Below are 18,319 nucleotides of genomic sequence, written 5' to 3' on the forward strand. Positions count from 1 at the left end.
CAGTACCCCCATACTCCATAACCTTGTGGTGTCAGTTTTAAATACCTCAAGTTGTGTATATTGCAGCACACGTGTACAAGACAGCAATGCATACTATTAGCAAAAGGAGTTCCACGTTTCACTTCAGTTCCATTACTTCTGTACTAATAGAAATTCACAGGAAGTGAGAGAATAAGGGATTTGCAAGTCACATACAACGTGCAGTTCAACTGAGTAACTTCTTCTGTAAGGTTAGAAAACTGCATTGTCCTTCAGGCAAGACTGACAATGAGTTCTGTTGTGAAGATTTAAGTTTTGAACACTAGGTCATTTACAACATAATTTGATTTTGATTTTCATCTCTTTACAAAGGACAAAGACAAAACATGATTGGAAGTATTTATTCTAAAATATTCTTGATTTTTGATGTATTTCAACAGATTTCGATTTCTTCCACCTTGCCAAAAACGCAGTTCTACACAATCAGTGTGTAGTGGGCGTCCTCTCACTCAAGCCAAGTTCTGTTAGCATTTTCTTTCACATAAAATCCACTAAGACAGACAGCTAAAATGACCATGACAATTTAAGTCCTGTAAGTACAGCACCTGTAAAACAAACTCCCCTTAAGACACTTATCTGAGCCACATGATACAAACGTTTAGGTGGACAAAGCAGTTGTTTTGAATTTGACCTGGAAATCCTTTTCTGAGAAGAATTGCATTATCCAGCCCCAGGAATGAAGTTAGTATGCCTTAAATACGGATCCCATTAAAAATCCATGCCAACTACACAATATACTTTTTACATTTGTTCTATATTACATAAGCCACAAACAAAAAAGGGTTTGTAGAAATCATTTCTGCCATTGGCAAAGCAATCATAACCAGCAAAATTAATTTAAACTGCAGAAACTCAATAGTTACAAAATAACATTCACAAAGGCATGTTTTGTTTGTCATCCTTTTTCCCTAATGATTATTCACCTTCTCTGAACTCAAGCTGACCTGTTGAAAACTGAGTAGCTTCAGAAAACAAAGCAAGTCAAACAATGACAGTTGTAGTGGTATTACCAGCAATCTGGAACATACCAGTTATGTCTTCAAGTAAGAATACGACCAAGTAGTTTTTCTGAAAATTGATTGTTTTTTGTTTTTAAATCACTTCCCAAGTAATCATACCAATGTCTATTACAGATGGCAGCCAGGTTCATCTCAAACAGTCTGTTGAAATCTTCTGCAGTACGTGAGTATATTGGTAATATTTTTCTCAACAGTGAGAAGAGACTAGACTTGGTTTCTATTACCTGCAATGGAAAAACATCACTGAGTTTGTGTTCTGCATTTCTGCTCCCTCCAAACTGAGCAGGTATTTGGTGGGGGAGAAATTAATTATTACTTCTCTCTCTTAGTCTGCTTCCCTTTTTGTACTCCTTTACTCTTGCCATTTTTCACCTATAGGCCTTTTATCTGTACACCTACAGCAGGATAAGGTTCTGCAAGGTAGCAGCTAAAAAAAGAAGGGCTCAGACATCTGGTTGAGTCCTTTTTACTCCTGCTGCTCTTGTAAGAGGTAGTGCTTGCTACAGCAGGTAAGCTATGAAAAGAATTTTAGTGGGTAACAGCAGGATAATTAGGTTCACATCTTGCAATATCACATCAACCACCTGACCCTCCAGAATCCACTTCTCGACACCAAGCAAGCTTTGTTGTCTGACTTCAAATCTATCTCAGGTTAAAACAACCAAGGCTAGGAGGTGCAGTGGCAAAAAATCCACTGGGAAGATCCCACACAGCTGCAGCCTCCAGCATCTGCTGTGAAATATAGTATGTGCCACCTCCTTCATTTCCCAGTGGGGTACATTGAGCAAGACTATATCTTCTTTGGATATGTTTAAGATACACAAGTACTGAGTTCATAAATATCCATGCTTACCTTCTTTAAAAGGAGTTTTTGGAGGAATATTTTCCTTGCTATCATGCTGGAAAGCTTTAGAAGGATCAAAACGCCTAATGCCCTGAATTGTATATAGCTGCTCCTGCAGATCCTTGTTGGTTTGTTTCTCTTTTGCAAGAAGTGCACGCAGTTTCGAGATGTCCTGAAGAAAACAATACTCAGGACTTAAATAAAGAATAGTAGGAAAGATAGCTCTGTACATTTTGTATTCAACACCAACAGATTTTCTTGCTGTTCTGGAGACTGATGGCCTATTCTAAACTGGCTCATACAGGGAAATTAACAACTACAGAAAACAGAGTTCGCAGAATTAGCCTGCAAGAATTTAGAGGATTTAGCAGAAGACAGCAATCAAGCAAACAGTTAAATTTTCCGTTTTTAACTTCTTATTTGACAAACCTGCTGCAGGTGGGTATTATCTTCTTTCAACTTCATAACATGCTTGATTTTTTGTTTCTGGTTTTGGTGGCCGAGTAGTTTAGCATACGCTTCACTTAGTTTATTCAGTTCTTCTTGAGCTGCACCTTGCTCATTTAGAAGAGCATTTTTCTCTGCTTCAAATGCATCAAGTTGTTGCTGAAATGCATAGTACATTGAACAGAAATTAGTGTTTTGTTTCCCCCACTACACCCTTCCTCCCAAACTGAGATCTGCAAGTACAGACAATGGTTTGGAAAGGGAAACAACTGTCTCAAGGGATATTAACTTAGAAAAACACTGCAGAATAAATGCCTTCAAATGAAGAAATAGCATATTTACTTCTCAAGAGCAGAAACTTGACTCAACCACACAAATATTAGCAAGATACCAGTGAGAATTGACTTCCTTACACACCTGAAAAGGCTTAGTTTTGTTATGCAGTTCTTCATATAGATTACGCCAGGTCTTTATCTCTTCTTTTAAATTAGAGGTCATGTCTTCATGTATGGTTTTCCTAACAAACAAAAAGTAAAGTTGCATCATTTTCACTATTAGCTCTCAGCACATCTTCCCACTGTGGTGTGCTGCAATACCCAAGTTTAGCTTAGAGAAGTCACCTTGATTTTTCCACTTCAGATTTTTTTTTCAGATCTTCAGTTAACTCTTCCAGTTTTTCCTGTAGTTTTGTCACTTGTATGAGGCAAGAATCTTTTGTTCTCTCTGCTTCTGCTTCTTTTAGCGCAAGCTTTGTCTGGGCTTCTGAAATCATCCTAATGAAAACATAAGCCATCCTTAGTGAAGCCCAATTAAGCATCTTCAGAGTAACTTAAAATTAAATAAAGCTAACTGTAAAAACAATATTCACCACATTCAGAAGCTGCTTCTCGACTAACTAAAATTAAGATTTGTACTAACAGTGCTGTAAAATAGAAATATAGTACAGAAAACACTCAAACTGAAGATCTACAGTCTAACTTCAACAAGAAGGCTGTCTCTTGAAAGCAAGGCAACATTATGTTTCTTGAATTTATTAGTGTTAAGTATTAGCAACTCTTAATGAAAGATCCCTGGCTAGTTAGACTTGAACACACAAGTTTATTCAAGTAGTGTGGATGACTCCCAAGGATTTCCAAGTTCTCTAATACACTGCTTTCCTTCTCTTACCTCAGCTGTTCATTGCACCATCTAGGTAGAGACTAAGAAGCCTTTTCCTGCCAGTCTACTATGACCAACTCAAATAGAAAATAACTCTTCAGCTTTTTTAATAATTAAGACAACAAGCCAAAGAACTCCCACAACTCAAATAGCAACTGGAGGCAACATCAACCAGCTGGGGGGGAAAAAAAAAAAAAAAGACAACACCTTAGATAGCAAAAGTGTTCTGAAATAAGTTGGAGCAAACTATGATTGTGCTCTGGATAACCTTAATATCGTGGCTAAGGGTAAACAAGACAGCAAAAGCATTACAAAAACATTTTTATAAGTCAGGAAAGTTGACTCACAGAATGGCTGGAAAGACTAAAGCATAACTGTGGGCTTAAACCCATCCTCAGCTTTAAAAGCTAGCTAGGAGTATTAAGAGAAGAGGGAAAGGCAGGCCGGCACACACACAATATGTTCCCTAGTGTACAAGCAGTTACCAGTGCTGCCTACTACTGGCATTTGTACACTGGAACTTTTTGACACCAACACTCTCATATCCTCCAGTCATCAGTTAGTAGCCCACAACAGGAGACTTACACATGGTCTGTCACAGTGAGCTCTAAGGACAACATTGAGCCACTAAGTTGCAGTTAGCTGTTGAGAGAAGCATGTCCACAATAACTGGCCTAAGGCAGCTGCTGGTTTTGTTACTTACAGCTGCACAATAAGCAAAGGAAGGGCTTTAGTTTCCTTCAGTGCAGTGTAGTCATCTCTTAAGCAAAATCTGCTTGTGAATTTGATATGACAGACAATTCAGAAACCAGTGGCAGATCATCACATACAAATTCAATATTTGTTCATCTGCTCCATGGAGCTTATTCGTTTGTGGAACAGTCAGTGTAACTGATATTTCTAAAAGCAATATTCCAACAGAACCAGTTAAACTTGCATCTATGTTTCCACATGAAGGAAAACTACTTAGTAATTAACTGAATCAATTAGTTTACTAATTAATAAAGTCTTCATTCATTTTGTCTATCAGTATTTTCAAACTTATGAATTGAGAAAGTGAAAAAATTTAAAGGCTACACTAAGTACTCATTTTACTGGATAAGCCTGATAATTTCTAGTGCAGAAGGCAGGCAAGCCTTGGCTAGTATTCTTTAGCTAGAGGAAAAGTTTGTCAGCCCAATACCTTGCACATTCTTCTTTTGCCTTGTTTTTAGTGTATTCTGCTTCCTGGAGCAGCTGTAGATTATCTTCATGTATTTTTTTCAGGTCAGCAACTTGCTCCTGCAGAGAAGTGTTCTCCAGCTTAAGACTGCGTATTTCTTCAGCTATTGTTGTCTTGTAGCTGGGTATGACAGAGCAAGGGAAGTATTGCTATTTTAGACCAAATATAGATTAAGTATAAATCCATAAAGTCTTAAGCAGGAATACTATGGCTCAGTCATGCTTTAGTGAAAACAAGCACTGAAAGACTGACTACACCTGAAAGATTCATCAACACTTGTGATATGCCTTGCATTCTTACCAATATACTACTTGAATATTTTGAGAAAGTTTGCAAGAACTGTAGGATAAAAAGAACCTTGTTAAGTCTCAAAACTTGCAGTGAATCAGGAAGGCTTTCTGCAAGCTATTTCAGAGCACAGAGTATTCACCAGTTGCAGCTATCATGGAAAATGAAGAGCACTTGAGTGCTTGATTAGACTTTGGTAGAAACATCCACAGCTTCCTGATTACTGAGCATGTCATTACAATTGACTAGTACTCAAAATAAAAAGCTTAATACCAAACATTCTGCCACAAAAAACACTGCTCATAAATAAGCAGCATACATCATTGTAATTGTAGTGAAAAGTCACTGCCCTACTCTTTAATGGAACTGAAATACCTTTCAAACTCAGCAACATTCTCTCCCAGTTTATGCAGTGTGTTGTTAAGCTCTTCTTGGATTTGCAGAACTGTACTGCTGTGCATTTCCTTGATTTGCTCCAACTCAGCATTCTTCCTGAAACAAGCATTCAGCATTCCATGCTGGACATAAGCATGTCTGAACACATTACCAAATGCTATTATCAATTACAGAAAGCCTACAGGAGCAGCAATATATTAATCCTGACATACCAGTACGCTCTGTCACAACTTCTCATGAATTCAAGCACAATCTTCAGATTTAGCAGCTTTAACTAAACACTAGAACACTAACTTCCAAAATATTCATGAAATAGATTTAATGCCTGCTAGTAAGCTTCCAATACATCAACATTAACAACAACTTGCTCGAAAAATCTTCCCTAGCAATTGCCCTGTCTAGGGTATAAATATCTAATACAACACAGATGTAGCTAACATTTAACAGTAACATTACTACAGTATTGGCACTTCAAGCATGTTAAACAGTTTTGAGCTAAATTATACCAACTCAAATCACTCATTTACATAGGTTCTATCTGCCGTAATTAATCAAAAACAGCCAGACAAGTTCATGTGTTCAGGCCTCTTTAAAACCTGAATGGGCTCAAAAGCCTCATATAAAAGCCTTTGTATACATTGCTGATTCAACTTTTCTCATTCTATAGCTTTAAACTCAGTTCGTTTCACAAACCCTTTTAACTTCACTTCCATCTGTGCAAGTTCAAGGGCTTTAGATTTGGTTTCTTTTTCCAACAGCTTCACCAGCTTCTCAGCTCTCTTCTCCTTAGCATGTAGTTTGTCCAGCTCATTCATTGTGCTCTTCAACTCCTCTTCCAGGAGACATCTCTCACTCGTTACCTCATCTTGAAGACTGAGTAACTTCTGGTGCATAGATGCAGACGATTCCTGCAGAGTATCACAGTTTAAAACTATCAGTAGTTTCTTAAGAATGAAACGCCACTTTGCCATGTTGAATCTTTAAAGCACAGAAGGGCAAATGGGTAAACTGGAACTACTGTACACTAGCTGTTATTCCAAGACCACACAGCTTGTGCTAACCAGCACCTACTTGTACATTCTAAAGATTTCATCTTTAGAAATATAACAACTTGATATGTAACAAAAAAAAAAATCAGAGCATTTCATCTCAGTCATTTGGATTAGAGTATTTCAGACTAGAGTCTGTATTTACCTTTTCTTGCTGAAGCTGAGAGATTAACTCCTCTTGTTTCTCAAGCAGTTTTTGGTGTTCTTGCTCTTCTATGAGAACTTTTTTTTTCAGTTCTTCTATTTCAGCATTCATACTCAGGACTTTTCCTCTGCTCTCAGACAGTTCTCTCTCTGCATAGAGTTAGCATCATGCAACAGGTAAAGCCTTCTGTCTTCCAAGATGCACCACATATTTCCTTGATAGTTCTATCATTCTAGCTTTAAAGTTAGTCAAGCATGGAAAAAACCCACCTCATGATTTGCCTCATCTGAGAGCTCATCAAAACCAGCTGAAAGAATACCACTTCTAATTATGCTTGACCAATAGCTAACTCCAGCTCAATCAATTAGCTTTTGCCAAATAAAGTGGAACAGCTGGGGAAAACCTGCTAAATGGTTCACTCAGAGATGTGAGGAATGGGGTGGAGTTGGGAGAGCAGAAGTGAAGAAGGGCTCCTGGACATATTCTCAGTACTGCTGTGAACTTATGTATAAGCTACTAACAGTGAAATAAAGCTGTATAATATTAATTATTAAATAAAAGGAATAAACATTCAACTTCTTGATTGAAAACTAGCATTGAAACAGTTTTCACTGTTACACTATTTACTTCAGTATGTCTCCGTGGAAATAAAGACTCAGACTGGTTTCCATATGGATTGAAACAGGCTGGTCTGTTTGCAGCTGAAGCTGAGACATGACTTGACTTAGAATCTGCACTGGCATTTTAGACCATCATTTTGATAGGATGCCTATGTGATCCCGACTACGTGAACAGCATTCAAAAACAAGCAATTACCTTTTTCTTGTTCTACAAACTCACACCGTTCATTAAGTGCTCTAATCAATGTATTTGATTCTTCTTCTTTCATTCTGAATGTCTCTCTCATAATCTTGATGTCTTGGTCTTTCTCGATCAATGCCTCCTCCATTTGAGCAACATCTAGTTTATATTTCTCTACAGCTTCTGCAACACTACTGTAGAATAACATTTATTTGTTACCATAACTTCATTTTTAAGATTTTACTTTAGTACAAATGAGAGATGGTTGGAATACTGAATACTGTTCCTTTTCAGCAGGAAAGCTTTCTTTCCTTACTTAGGCTTATTTTGCAGCATTAAAACAGGTTGATTAAGAAACAGGTGCATTTAAAATTAAATGCAATTGATATCAAAATCTGTATTTTAAGAGAAGCTTACAATCACGTAATTTAAACTATGTACTTCATTTCAATTAAAAACAGAACTAGTTACTATACTTCATTTACAGATGATTACTATATCCAGTTTTTTTTTTTTGTTTGTTTTTTGTTTTTTAGGAAGATGAGTTTTGACAGAAAAGCACATACAAATAAACTAGACTTCACAGTAAGCCAAAACTTAAGGCAAGCTCACAAGGAACCTCTTACTGATTAAATTGGCAGAAGTGGGACACTGAGGGAGAAGGAATGTTCAGATTTAAATGAACTAAATTGGAATGCTTTTGTGTTTTTACAGCTTTCTGGGCTAGGTACACATAAGTGAGGAGCTGGTTAGTGTTTCCACCTGCTCCCCAGCACTAAACTTTTAGTGTTTACAGTCAAACTGATATTTTTCTCAAGCATCAGAAACACAGATGATTCATCACAGCTATAAAATAAAAACCAGAAAACTGCCAAGCTAAATTTTTTTAAGTGACACCTCAAATACATAACTTTTAGTAACTCAGAGGAAATAAAAATAAAAGCTGAGTTTTGTATACAAAAACTTTCTAGATGTGTGCACATCTTTTAACTCCTTCCCATTTGTCCGGAAGGATAACCACTCTTCCCCCCCTCGCTCTATTTTGTTACTGTTAAGCAGAATTGTTCCCAAACTTCTGCTTCACCAAGAAAAACAAAGCTTAGTTTTGCTGCCTTTTAATGTACCCAGTCCAATTCAAGAACAATTCTTACCTAAGCTCTGTAATATACTCTAGCAGTTTTTCAGTGTCAGACTTATCATCCACTTTTTCTCTCTCTGTAGCTGATCTAAAAAACAAAAAAACAAAAAACAATCAGGACATTTTCACTATCCCTATTTAAGCACTTCAGAGTTATTTGTAGCTTATTTATTTACAGGTAAGCAACGAGAAATCAGTCACTGCATCACTACTTAATACTAACACATTCATCCTGTAATCAAGTGTGGCTGATGCTTCCATTTGCACTAAAGATGCTGTACCACATTTTACCACAACTGAGTATGTAAGACAGGCTGCATTAGCTAGACAAATTATCATTGTCTCCTTTCATCAATTACAATACCTGCATTATTAGATTACAGTTGAAATACACAAAGATAAATACAAAGCATCTGCTCACATTCAAGCAATCGGATATTAGAGGAGATCAAAAGGCCTTTCCATATAAGGAAAATTTTCCAGTGGCAATCATCTGAACATCTTTCAATAAAACTCATTTCAGGCCACTGCTAATTTCTGTTGCCTCTCAGCAGAAAGATGGCCTTAATTTTTCTCCAAGCTACATGCGTAAGAACAATAGTTACATTACTACATCCATTCCTTTCCTTACTACATACAGTTTTTCTTGTAACTGTGCTACTTTTCCTTTTGAATGCTCCAGATTCCTTTGTACTTCCTGCAGCTTCATTTCCATGTTCTCCTGCTTTGCAAGTGCAGTCTGGAAAAAAACAAACGTTATCACCAAAAATGAATTTAGCATGAACAAAGTCCATTCTCTCAGAGCCATATTAGTTTTTAATTAATCCATCAACAGGATTTAATTAAAGTAGTAGCTGCTATACTGAATGTGACTCCTATGATCAAATTATCCATCTGCAGATACATTAGCTGTTTTCTATAACTACAGACATGCACAACCCAGAAAACCCACACACAGCTGTAGCAATTGGACACATCAGTACAATAGAAAGGCATTACAAGAGGTGTGATGACAGAAGGACCAGCATGATAGAAAGCTGCTATCAAGGAAGCGAAGAAGATTGCTCACCTATATCAGAAAATTCTAGGTTCAGAGGGAGAACTCCACAAGAAGGGGATCTCCAACCAGAGAACCTTCCCCAGTGCCAGTAAGCCTTTAAATAAGGTCTAAGAGAGGTGCAGCCAGGCTGCAGCCCCTCTGGTCACACAGCTGAATTGCCTTCACCTGTGCTCCCAGGGCTGACCGGTCCTTTCCCCAGGTGCTCAATCGGTTGTTCCAGCCATGACTCAGCAGTTCCCCTACAATGGCTAAGAGCTTATTTAAGGCCACTGCTTTTCAAATACATCACTTATCTGACCAGACTGATACTTAAATGTTTCTAGAGTTCCTTACTTAGAGGAACTTACATCTCAACAGCAAAATAAGGACCGTTTGTTATTGATTATCTTTCTTAATTCCACTGAATGGAAAGCAGAAAATTTTGAGTTGAGGACAGAAAAAAAAAAAAAGGCAGAACTGCTGCAAGCTCTTCATTGACAGTTCCTGAACAGATCAATCCTGTGCAGTATAAAACACCTTACCTTCTCCTTAGCATCCCTCTTGTTTCTGAGCTTCATTAACTCCATACATAGACTGCTCATTTTCTTCTGCACACCATCTTCAGAGAGCTTATTAGAGATAAATAAAAAAAAACAGCATGCATAACACGTTCATATGAAACGCTCAGTATTTAAAACAGTATTTTCCTCCCACCCACAACAATGATCACTACGTGTCCCAGTAAGTGATGGCAGCACACCCATCCCTGTCCTTACATTAGCACACAATGCCCCAAACAAGACATGGTCTGAACGTGAGGCAGTGAAGGGGTGCAGAAAATGCGTCAATGGGGAAGTTTACTCTTGACCAGGGAACTTAGTAACAACCAAGTCAAAGCAAATAAGCATCTGTATGAATACCTTAGATTTTAGTAGTTCATTGGTTCTTGTTAATTCCAGAAGCTGTTTTTTCAGGCAAGCAACATTTGCCAGAAGAGATGTTTTCTCCTGAACTGCAGCACTCAGCTTAGCTTCCATCTTAACAAAGCCTTCATCCAGGGCCTGAAGTTTTTTATCCTGCTCTCCACGTTCTCTCACTAATGCACGAATCTAAAACATAACAAGTGGTCTTTTATATTTTATGATATTATTCTTAAAATCCTGAAGCTATGACTGCTGTTTTCCTGAAAAGGCTGATTATCTGAACTGTATTGGCTTACATTCAGGACACAGATCTTTAATTTTGTCATTCACAGATAGGATATTATGCAGAATTATTTTTTATATATAGATTTTTTTATATGCCATACAACTGCAGTTCTAGCTCTCAGCTGTCTTACTGTGTGCTACGGGACCAGCAACACGTAATTTGAGTTAGTTTTGTCTTTGACTTGCGAGAGAATACATGTGTTTATTTTCAAGCCAAGGAGACGTGACATCTGAGACAAATGGAGTAGGTATGAGTACATAGACATGTACTGAAAGGAAAAGCTAGCTGCCTCTTAAACTTGATAACTATAGCAGTTTTTGAGGGAAAAAACCAGCTAGACTTTTAAAAAGAGTTGTTAAATAGCAAACTGTTTTCAGAGGTAGAAAACAGAGAACTAGATTCCTTTATTTTCTATTAAGAAAATTGTTTAGCTACGCAGCTGCTCAGGATTAGCAGGAATTAATACAGTTCCATTCCATTAACAAGCCCAATGTTTTCTACAAACCATAACATCCGATAATCTCTGCTCTGTGTAGAGCACTTGTGCACTATGTTATGTAAAAGAAGAAAATTCTGCCAGCTTCTTTTTAAGTCTGGAAAGCAGCCAACATTAAGTGAATGCAATTCAGTGATAATTCATACCTCCTTCTCCAGTGTCTTCTGTTTTTTTTTCTCTCTCATAAGGATAAGATCTTTTCTAGGCTTCAGACTCCCACTAACCGGCTGCTGAAAACAGACGTATCAGAAATATGCTAACTGATGTCTAGCCACATATTAGTTCAGCAACAGTTAAACATAAGTATAGATAACACGCTTTACTGCAGTGCTTTCTTGAATGGATTGCTCCCAGCCATTGTGATGGGAAGCAGACTAAGAAGGCATGAGACATACACATCTCTTCAGCTTCATGACAACACACCAACCTCTTAAATGCAGTTGGGCTCACAGAACTTCTTCCTATATCGAAAGTACTAATAAACTGAATTAGTAAGTTATTATTCAAGTCGTTAACCTATCTGTCTTCAAATCTACAGCCTTACAGGTTGAACTGAAAACCCGTCTTTATAATCCCCCCTTTATTTCTTCCTCCACCAAGTGCCTGCTCTGGTCTAGCCATCACATGAAAACAGCAAAGACAAGATCTTAAGAGAAGCAGCTTTGTTATAATTCTATGATGAGCAAAAAAGCAAATAAAATAAACATAACCCCAAAACAAACAAACAAAAAAACAATCCACATTAATGAAAATATTGTGTAGGCAGTCTGCAAAGCCAACAAGCCACTCTGTAGGCTCAAGTAATCATCACGTGATCCCAAAAATCCAGTTATTTATCTTTCTCTTCTTTGTTACTAAGGAATCCAGGCACAATAATGTGCTCTGCATTTTACATAGGTAAGTTAACAGTAATTGTATAAAAAAAATCTACGTGGTTTAACTGAACACACTGAGGTTTTAACAGTGCTGCAGATGCCACAGACAAGTCTTACTAGTGATCCAAGAGATGCAAGTCTCCTTCCAGCTCCAGAGGCAGTTGTATTCTTCTCATCATTCAGACTTGTCTCACCTGCAGGAGAACAAACAAAAGAACAGTGAAGAAAAAGGGTGTGTATGCAAACACTTAAGAAAATTCCACCAAACTAGACCAAAACAGTTAATTTGTTAAACCAGTGACAGAAAGCTATTATTAGACTACCCACCTCACAACCTAAAGCCAGCTGCTTTCTTAGTGCAATCAAGCAGTCAGTGTTAGTCAGCTAGGTACACAACAGAGTCCAGAGACTGACTTCCAGACAGAAGCCCATTTTGAGTAATTAGCTTCTGCCAAGCTTATACCCTCCATCCAGATTCACACTGCCAGGCTTCAATCAAAGAACATCTTATGTATGAAAAAAAAAAAATCATGAAATTATCACCAGAGGCAAATCTAGTGAAGTCCTTGAATCGTTTATCTTGAAGCACAGACTGCACTGATCACATATAAAACGGCTCATAGAAAAAGACTGGAACAGCCATGTTCTTACAGCTGGAAGGAATGCAGCGAGCTGCAGAAAGGAACCAACAAAGTTCGAAAGAGAAGAACAAAGCAGTAGCAGCACATAAACATTCACAAGTGCACCTTTCAGAAGTACTGCAGCACAGCTTCTAGGGCTACTCACTGTTCTGTTTCCTAACGTGCTGATGTGCTTCAGAGGATGAAGAGCTCCTCAGGGCAGCTGAAGACTTGGTGTCACGGGAGCCTCGGAGCAAGCCGCACGCTATGGACGAGATACGCAGAACGGGGGAGAAGCGGTAGGGAAAGTGACAGAGGTTTCAATTCGTACGAACTGAAGTTATTAAAGCATAAAAACTACACATGCTTTAAAATAAATTAAAAAACAAAACAAAACATAGCATCCGGCGGAGGAAAGCGCGGCTCTCCTGCAGCACTGAAGCGGAAAGCCAAGAGCTTCACCTGCAGCGCAACACCAGCGGGACCCGGACCCGCTCGCAGGTACACGCGGCGACTCAACGCATCGCAAAGGGGCTCCGATCCCCACTCAGCCACAAAGCTCCCCCCCTCAGCAAGCACGGTGTCACGGCGGGACCCCGCACGTACCCGGCTCATCGCTGAAGCGCCGCAGCGGAGCCTTGCGGGACGCCATGGCTGCTGACGGAGCCGCGCGCCGCTCCCCGCATTCAAAGGCACCAACGTCTGCCGCCACGCGCTGCGGACGGCCAATCGGCTCCTCCAGCTCCGGTCCGGCTCGGCCAATCAGCGCTCCCTTCCTGGAGCATGCGCGTTGCCGAATAAGGGGAGGAAAAAGAAGGGCGGTGGGGCTGTGCGCACGCGCGGTGCTTCACTTCCGGGTCGGGGTGGAACGGCTGGTTGGCGTTCGTTTTGTCACATGTCGGCTCCGTTCGAGGAGCGGAGCGGGGTGGTGCCCTGCGGGACGCCGTGGGGCCGCTGGTACCAGACCCTGGAGGAGGTGTTCATCGAGGTGCAGGTGCCGCCGGGCACGCGGGCGAAGGATGTGAGCTGCAGCCTGCAGAGCCGGCGAGTGGCGCTGTCCGTGTGCGGCCGGGAGGTGCTGCAGGTAGCGGTGGGCCGGGAGGGGGGTTCGTGTGACTGCGGGCTGACGTTGCTCCGCGGGCCGGTATTGCATTAGCGCTGTCCTGAGGTCTTGTCGGCAGATTCGATACGGGCGGCACGAGTCCAAAGCGCCCCGAGCTGAGCAGTGAGACGCCAGCACGGCGATGGGCGGCTCTATGTATCGAATGCTCCATTAAAAAACAAAAGAAAAAAAAATATTATATATATACATACATCCACACATACATCCACACATACATCCACACATACATCCACACATACATCCACACATACATCCACACATACATCTATAAAACAGCGTGTAATAAAAAAATATGTCTGTAATAGTGTTCAAGCCCATATGGGTACGAAATGAGTGCCCTCCTCCTTTGAGGTGGAACGCAATAAGGCGAGCAGTGCGTAGGGCGGTACAGTTACAGGTCAGCTTATGGCTGAGCTGCTTGTCCTGTTCTGTAATGCTGTCAATGTCTTTGCAGGGTAAACTTTTTGACTCTACGATAGCTGACGAAGGAACATGGACTTTAGGTAATGACCTTTATCTGAGGTGACATCTGGGAGGGTGGTAGAGCACAAAAGGTGCTGCAGAAGAGTTTACCAGCACCGCCCCCTCCCCTTCATTTTCTTCCTTGTTTTTTCTTATTCTGTTTCAGTTCTGTAGCTGTATGAATCATATTGTTATATTGCCACGCTAAGAAACTAAGGTAGTGCAAAAGTCTGAGGATAATAGTAGTGCAAAAGTGCCAGATGTGGGAAGGCAGTATCCCATGACTCAGGAACACTTCTGGGAATGAACATTCGCTTCTCAGGAAATGGATTGCTAGAAGTTTCATTGCAAATACACTCCAGTGTTAGAGCAGTACAGCTGTGTGCCTCTGCAACTTTCATTTTTCTAATTTTTTCCCTTATAATTTGTGCATTGTATTTCTGGGATAGTTGACAACACCTGCAGTCCAAAAGCATCAGAAAGCAATTAAAAAATCAGGCGATGGTACTTAAAGAGCAAAAAGCCTCTCTAATTACTTGATAAATATTCCAAAGAGTTCACAATGCTTTGATTTTTGAAAGCCATATATAAGGACTGCACCTATCCATGTTATTTTCTGGTGGATTTCTATGTTATTCTAAGAGCAAAATGACTGACAGTGATTCCTCATCATGGTATTGGTGGCTTTTACAAGTAATAACCTTCCATAGAGCTTGGCTTCAAACACTTGGTTATTCCCCTAGCTGACCTATATCTCATCCTATATCTGACCCTAAATCTTTTCTCCATCACGGATCTCTCCAAAAGGTTTTATTTGGAATAGAGGTGCACCGTAATGGTTCCACAAAATGACTGTTAGGTTTTACAGGTCAGAAACTGTGGCTGTACATGTTATCTTTGTTTCCTGTTTATATTTTTATTTATTAATAACCCCCTTTGACATTAAGAACTTAAACTATCTCAAAAAGATTCCTGTGCTTTAGCATGTTGATGGTAAATTCAGCACAGCAACAAAAAGGCTGGCATGTAGGGCACTGATGGTTGTTTTTTTTTTTTTCTTGATTCAATAGAAGACCGAAAACTGATACGAATTGTTCTGATGAAGACTAATCGAGATGCTGGAAATTGCTGGACATCTCTGTTAGAAAATGAATACGCTGCTGATCCTTGGGTACAAGACCAGATGCAAAGGAAACTTACGCTGGAGCGATTCCAAAGAGAGGCAAGTCAAAGACCCCCATTTACTGCTTGTGTTTGGTGTTTGCAGATAAGGGTTATGGTCAGGAAAGCCGAGTAAAATTGTTCTGCTGTAGTTTAGTGCCGTGGAAACAGATGGTAGTTCAAGACAGAGATGTGTAAACACTCGATATGTGTTTCAATTTGTGAAAAATCAAGCGAGTTCCAGGGTGGTGTTTTAAGTTTTTGATCCATAATTGTAACAACTTTTCACTAATGATAGGCTACATATATTTCTGTTATTATCTAGAAGTATGATGTAGCTCTGTGTATAATAAACTTCTAACATCTTACTCTGTTGAGTAGTTGTATATAACATCAGGTGACTGAAACTAAACTCAAAATTGCTCTGCCCTTTAACTAAATTTGCTAAATTATTCTGACACACCTCTACTACCCAGCTATTCCTATTCAGCTCTGCAGTTTTAGAAACTTAATAGATGAATCAGCACTACAACAAAGATGACAATTTATATCCGAGTTTTTATCTAGTATGAGGGTACTTTTTTTTTTTTTTCCTCTGAAATTGTAATTTCAAGGCATGTGAAAAGCCAGAGGATTTTCTTAGAGTTTTCTTAATATTTCTTCACCGTGAAATCTAAGCGCTTGCCTGATGGAGAATGGCATTACGAAGGAATTTCAGCAGTGGGCAACTCAACTGTGGCAATTAAATGTTTGTTAACGCATTCTCCTGGCAAAAGAATTTCAGTGCTAGTAATCCAGTTAATAAGTTGTACCTAGATGTCCTTGTAGAGTGGTAGAATGTTAAAAGGAACATTATTTTTTTCTTTATATCAGTTCTGTTAAGAATTATCTGTATACTAAACTTTTATCTCTGCCAGAACCCTGGATTTGACTTCAGCGGGGCAGAAATTTCTGGAAATTACAGCAAAGGAGGACCAGACTTCTCTAGCCTTGAAAAATGAACTGTTTGCAACTGTGTTCCTTGGGAGCAATCACAAATTACACTGGAGGACTGGAATACGTAACTGGTGAAGACTTCAGTGATCTATCCAGCAGATTGTTGGCAAGTAATCACTTCAGTGAAGAGAAAGGAGGTCTCTTCTAGTAGAGTGAAGAGGAAGTGTTAGTAGCTACCTTGTAACATTAACTTTCTAGTAACTTGCTAATGGTAAAGGGATTAAATACATAAAAGAGTGTACACAGAAAATAACAAATGGAAGCAGAACGTATCGTTTTCTCACACCACAGTGAGCTAGTGAGATAAATGTGCCACTTGTCTATGCAAGAATATCTTGTTCACTGTTGAAAATGGACCCTATAAGCAAGATACTTACTGTTTTTATTTAACATGCAACATGGAAGAATATCAGGAAGGCTAATTGAAATTCTGCTGCATAGCAGCCCTGTAAGAATTTGTAAGTGTTATTTTAAGAGTGGTTTAAATAAAGAAAACTACTGGATTTTGCCTGAAATGAGGTTTTACAATCCCCTGCACTGCCAAATATAATACTAGTGAGAAATGCCTGCTACCAGTTAAGTGATAGGAGAAAACTGAGAAGTCAGATAGAAGTCTGGATATAAATAATTGTGTGAATGTAATATAGTAATATATGAAATTTTGAAAGTAAGAGAATATAACGACTTCTGAAAGAGTAGTAAGTCCCTAAGTAGAAAATGATATCTTTCATCTATTCGTTTCTGATACACGGCACAATGTTTTGTTTTGTTTTTACAAATCTAAGAACATGCAGCTGTAGATTTTGGTAGGTAGTTCAATAGTCACATCTTAAACTTGGCTATTGAATGATATAAGACTTTGCATTTGCCAATTTCTTATTTTCTACCTGATCTTAGAGACACAGGTGAAAAGCCCTCCAATTGTGTCATGCAGGACAAATACTGTGTCAAATTGACCAACAGGAAGAAAATGTGATTGCTGAATCCTATTGTATTCTGAACACTGAAAATGCTGCCTACAGTTAGGTACTAAGCAGACAGCTCACTGGTGATAAATTGCCAGCTGCTGTCCATCATATTACTGAACATTATTTTTAACATAGCATCAATATTGTAGTTGGCATATGGCAAAAATGAAACGATAGCTGGAAGAGGGTTTTCTTGTACCAGCAAGCAATTAGTTCTCATAAAATAACCAAGTATTCTTCTTCTACCCATGTAATCCTTACACAAATATATAGTAGGTCCAAACACCGTGCTTGGGTTTTAGAAAACTTGCCTTACTGTGCAAACCAAAGTACAGTTTGTTATCAGATGTATGTTTACCACAGTCCTGGTTTAGAAGGTAGATAGTGTAGCTAAGGAATGAATGAGACTGCTGCAAAAGGTAGAACTGAGAACAGAGATGATAAATAACTGTTAACGCTGCTTCAAAGTGCTGAAAGACTATTCAGTGCAAGAGTATTTTACAGCAGTTACAATTGTTTACACAGGAATGTTTTTTGTATCTTATGCTTACAGAAACTCAGACTAGCATCTGATGCTTCTCTGCATGAACAAAGTTTTACTGTGTATTCTTTCAAAGCTAAGTTTTCTCATATTTTCTTCTTCACGAAGTGGTGTTTTGTGCTTTGTAAAGCATGTGTTCAGCCATTATAGCTTGCAATTGTTTTAGGAGGACACGTTTAAACTATTTGGTTTGCTGCTTCTATTGTCTGCTGTGATTTATTTCCTGAATTGGAGTCTGCTCAGTTTGCAGTTAATACTTCACCAGATGGTGGTTTGTCTTCCA

At 39.0% G+C, this 18,319-nt stretch overlaps 2 protein-coding genes across 5 annotated transcripts; one reads left to right on the forward strand and one right to left on the reverse strand.

Moving 5' to 3' along the window:
- Positions 1–364: 364 nt before the first annotated feature.
- On the reverse strand, positions 365–13,540 carry HMMR (hyaluronan mediated motility receptor). 3 transcript variants are annotated; one of them, XM_085236296.1, is made up of 18 exons: positions 13,392–13,540; positions 12,952–13,050; positions 12,283–12,359; positions 11,437–11,517; positions 10,506–10,694; positions 10,128–10,214; positions 9,185–9,285; positions 8,560–8,634; positions 7,424–7,602; positions 6,608–6,756; positions 6,107–6,321; positions 5,393–5,509; positions 4,691–4,849; positions 2,970–3,122; positions 2,767–2,866; positions 2,332–2,508; positions 1,912–2,074; positions 365–1,282 (listed from the first exon to the last, which is right to left on the reverse strand). In XM_085236296.1, the coding sequence occupies exons 1-18, from the start codon at positions 13,435–13,437 to the stop codon at positions 1,263–1,265; spliced, it is 2,187 nt and encodes a 728-aa protein (XP_085092422.1). In that variant the 5' UTR covers positions 13,438–13,540; the 3' UTR covers positions 365–1,262. The 3 variants fall into 3 exon arrangements, with proteins under 3 accessions (XP_085092422.1, XP_085092423.1, XP_085092421.1); XM_085236297.1 differs by having other exon boundaries at positions 7,424–7,599; positions 11,437–11,520; XM_085236295.1 differs by having other exon boundaries at positions 11,437–11,520.
- A 59-nt stretch (positions 13,541–13,599) lies between these two features.
- On the forward strand, positions 13,600–18,236 carry NUDCD2 (NudC domain containing 2). Of its 2 annotated transcripts, none has more exons than XM_085236301.1 (4): positions 13,600–13,860; positions 14,363–14,411; positions 15,441–15,592; positions 16,449–18,236. In XM_085236301.1, exons 1-4 carry the CDS (start codon positions 13,681–13,683, stop codon positions 16,530–16,532), a joined length of 465 nt encoding a protein of 154 aa, XP_085092427.1. In that variant the 5' UTR covers positions 13,600–13,680; the 3' UTR covers positions 16,533–18,236. The 2 variants fall into 2 exon arrangements, with proteins under 2 accessions (XP_085092427.1, XP_003210323.1); XM_003210275.5 differs by having other exon boundaries at positions 13,602–13,869.
- Positions 18,237–18,319: the final 83 nt, after the last annotated feature.

This window comes from Meleagris gallopavo, chromosome 15 (assembly GCF_905368555.1).
Source record: "Meleagris gallopavo chromosome 15, MGAL_WU_HG_1.1, whole genome shotgun sequence".
Classification (NCBI taxonomy): Eukaryota; Metazoa; Chordata; class Aves; order Galliformes; family Phasianidae; genus Meleagris; species Meleagris gallopavo.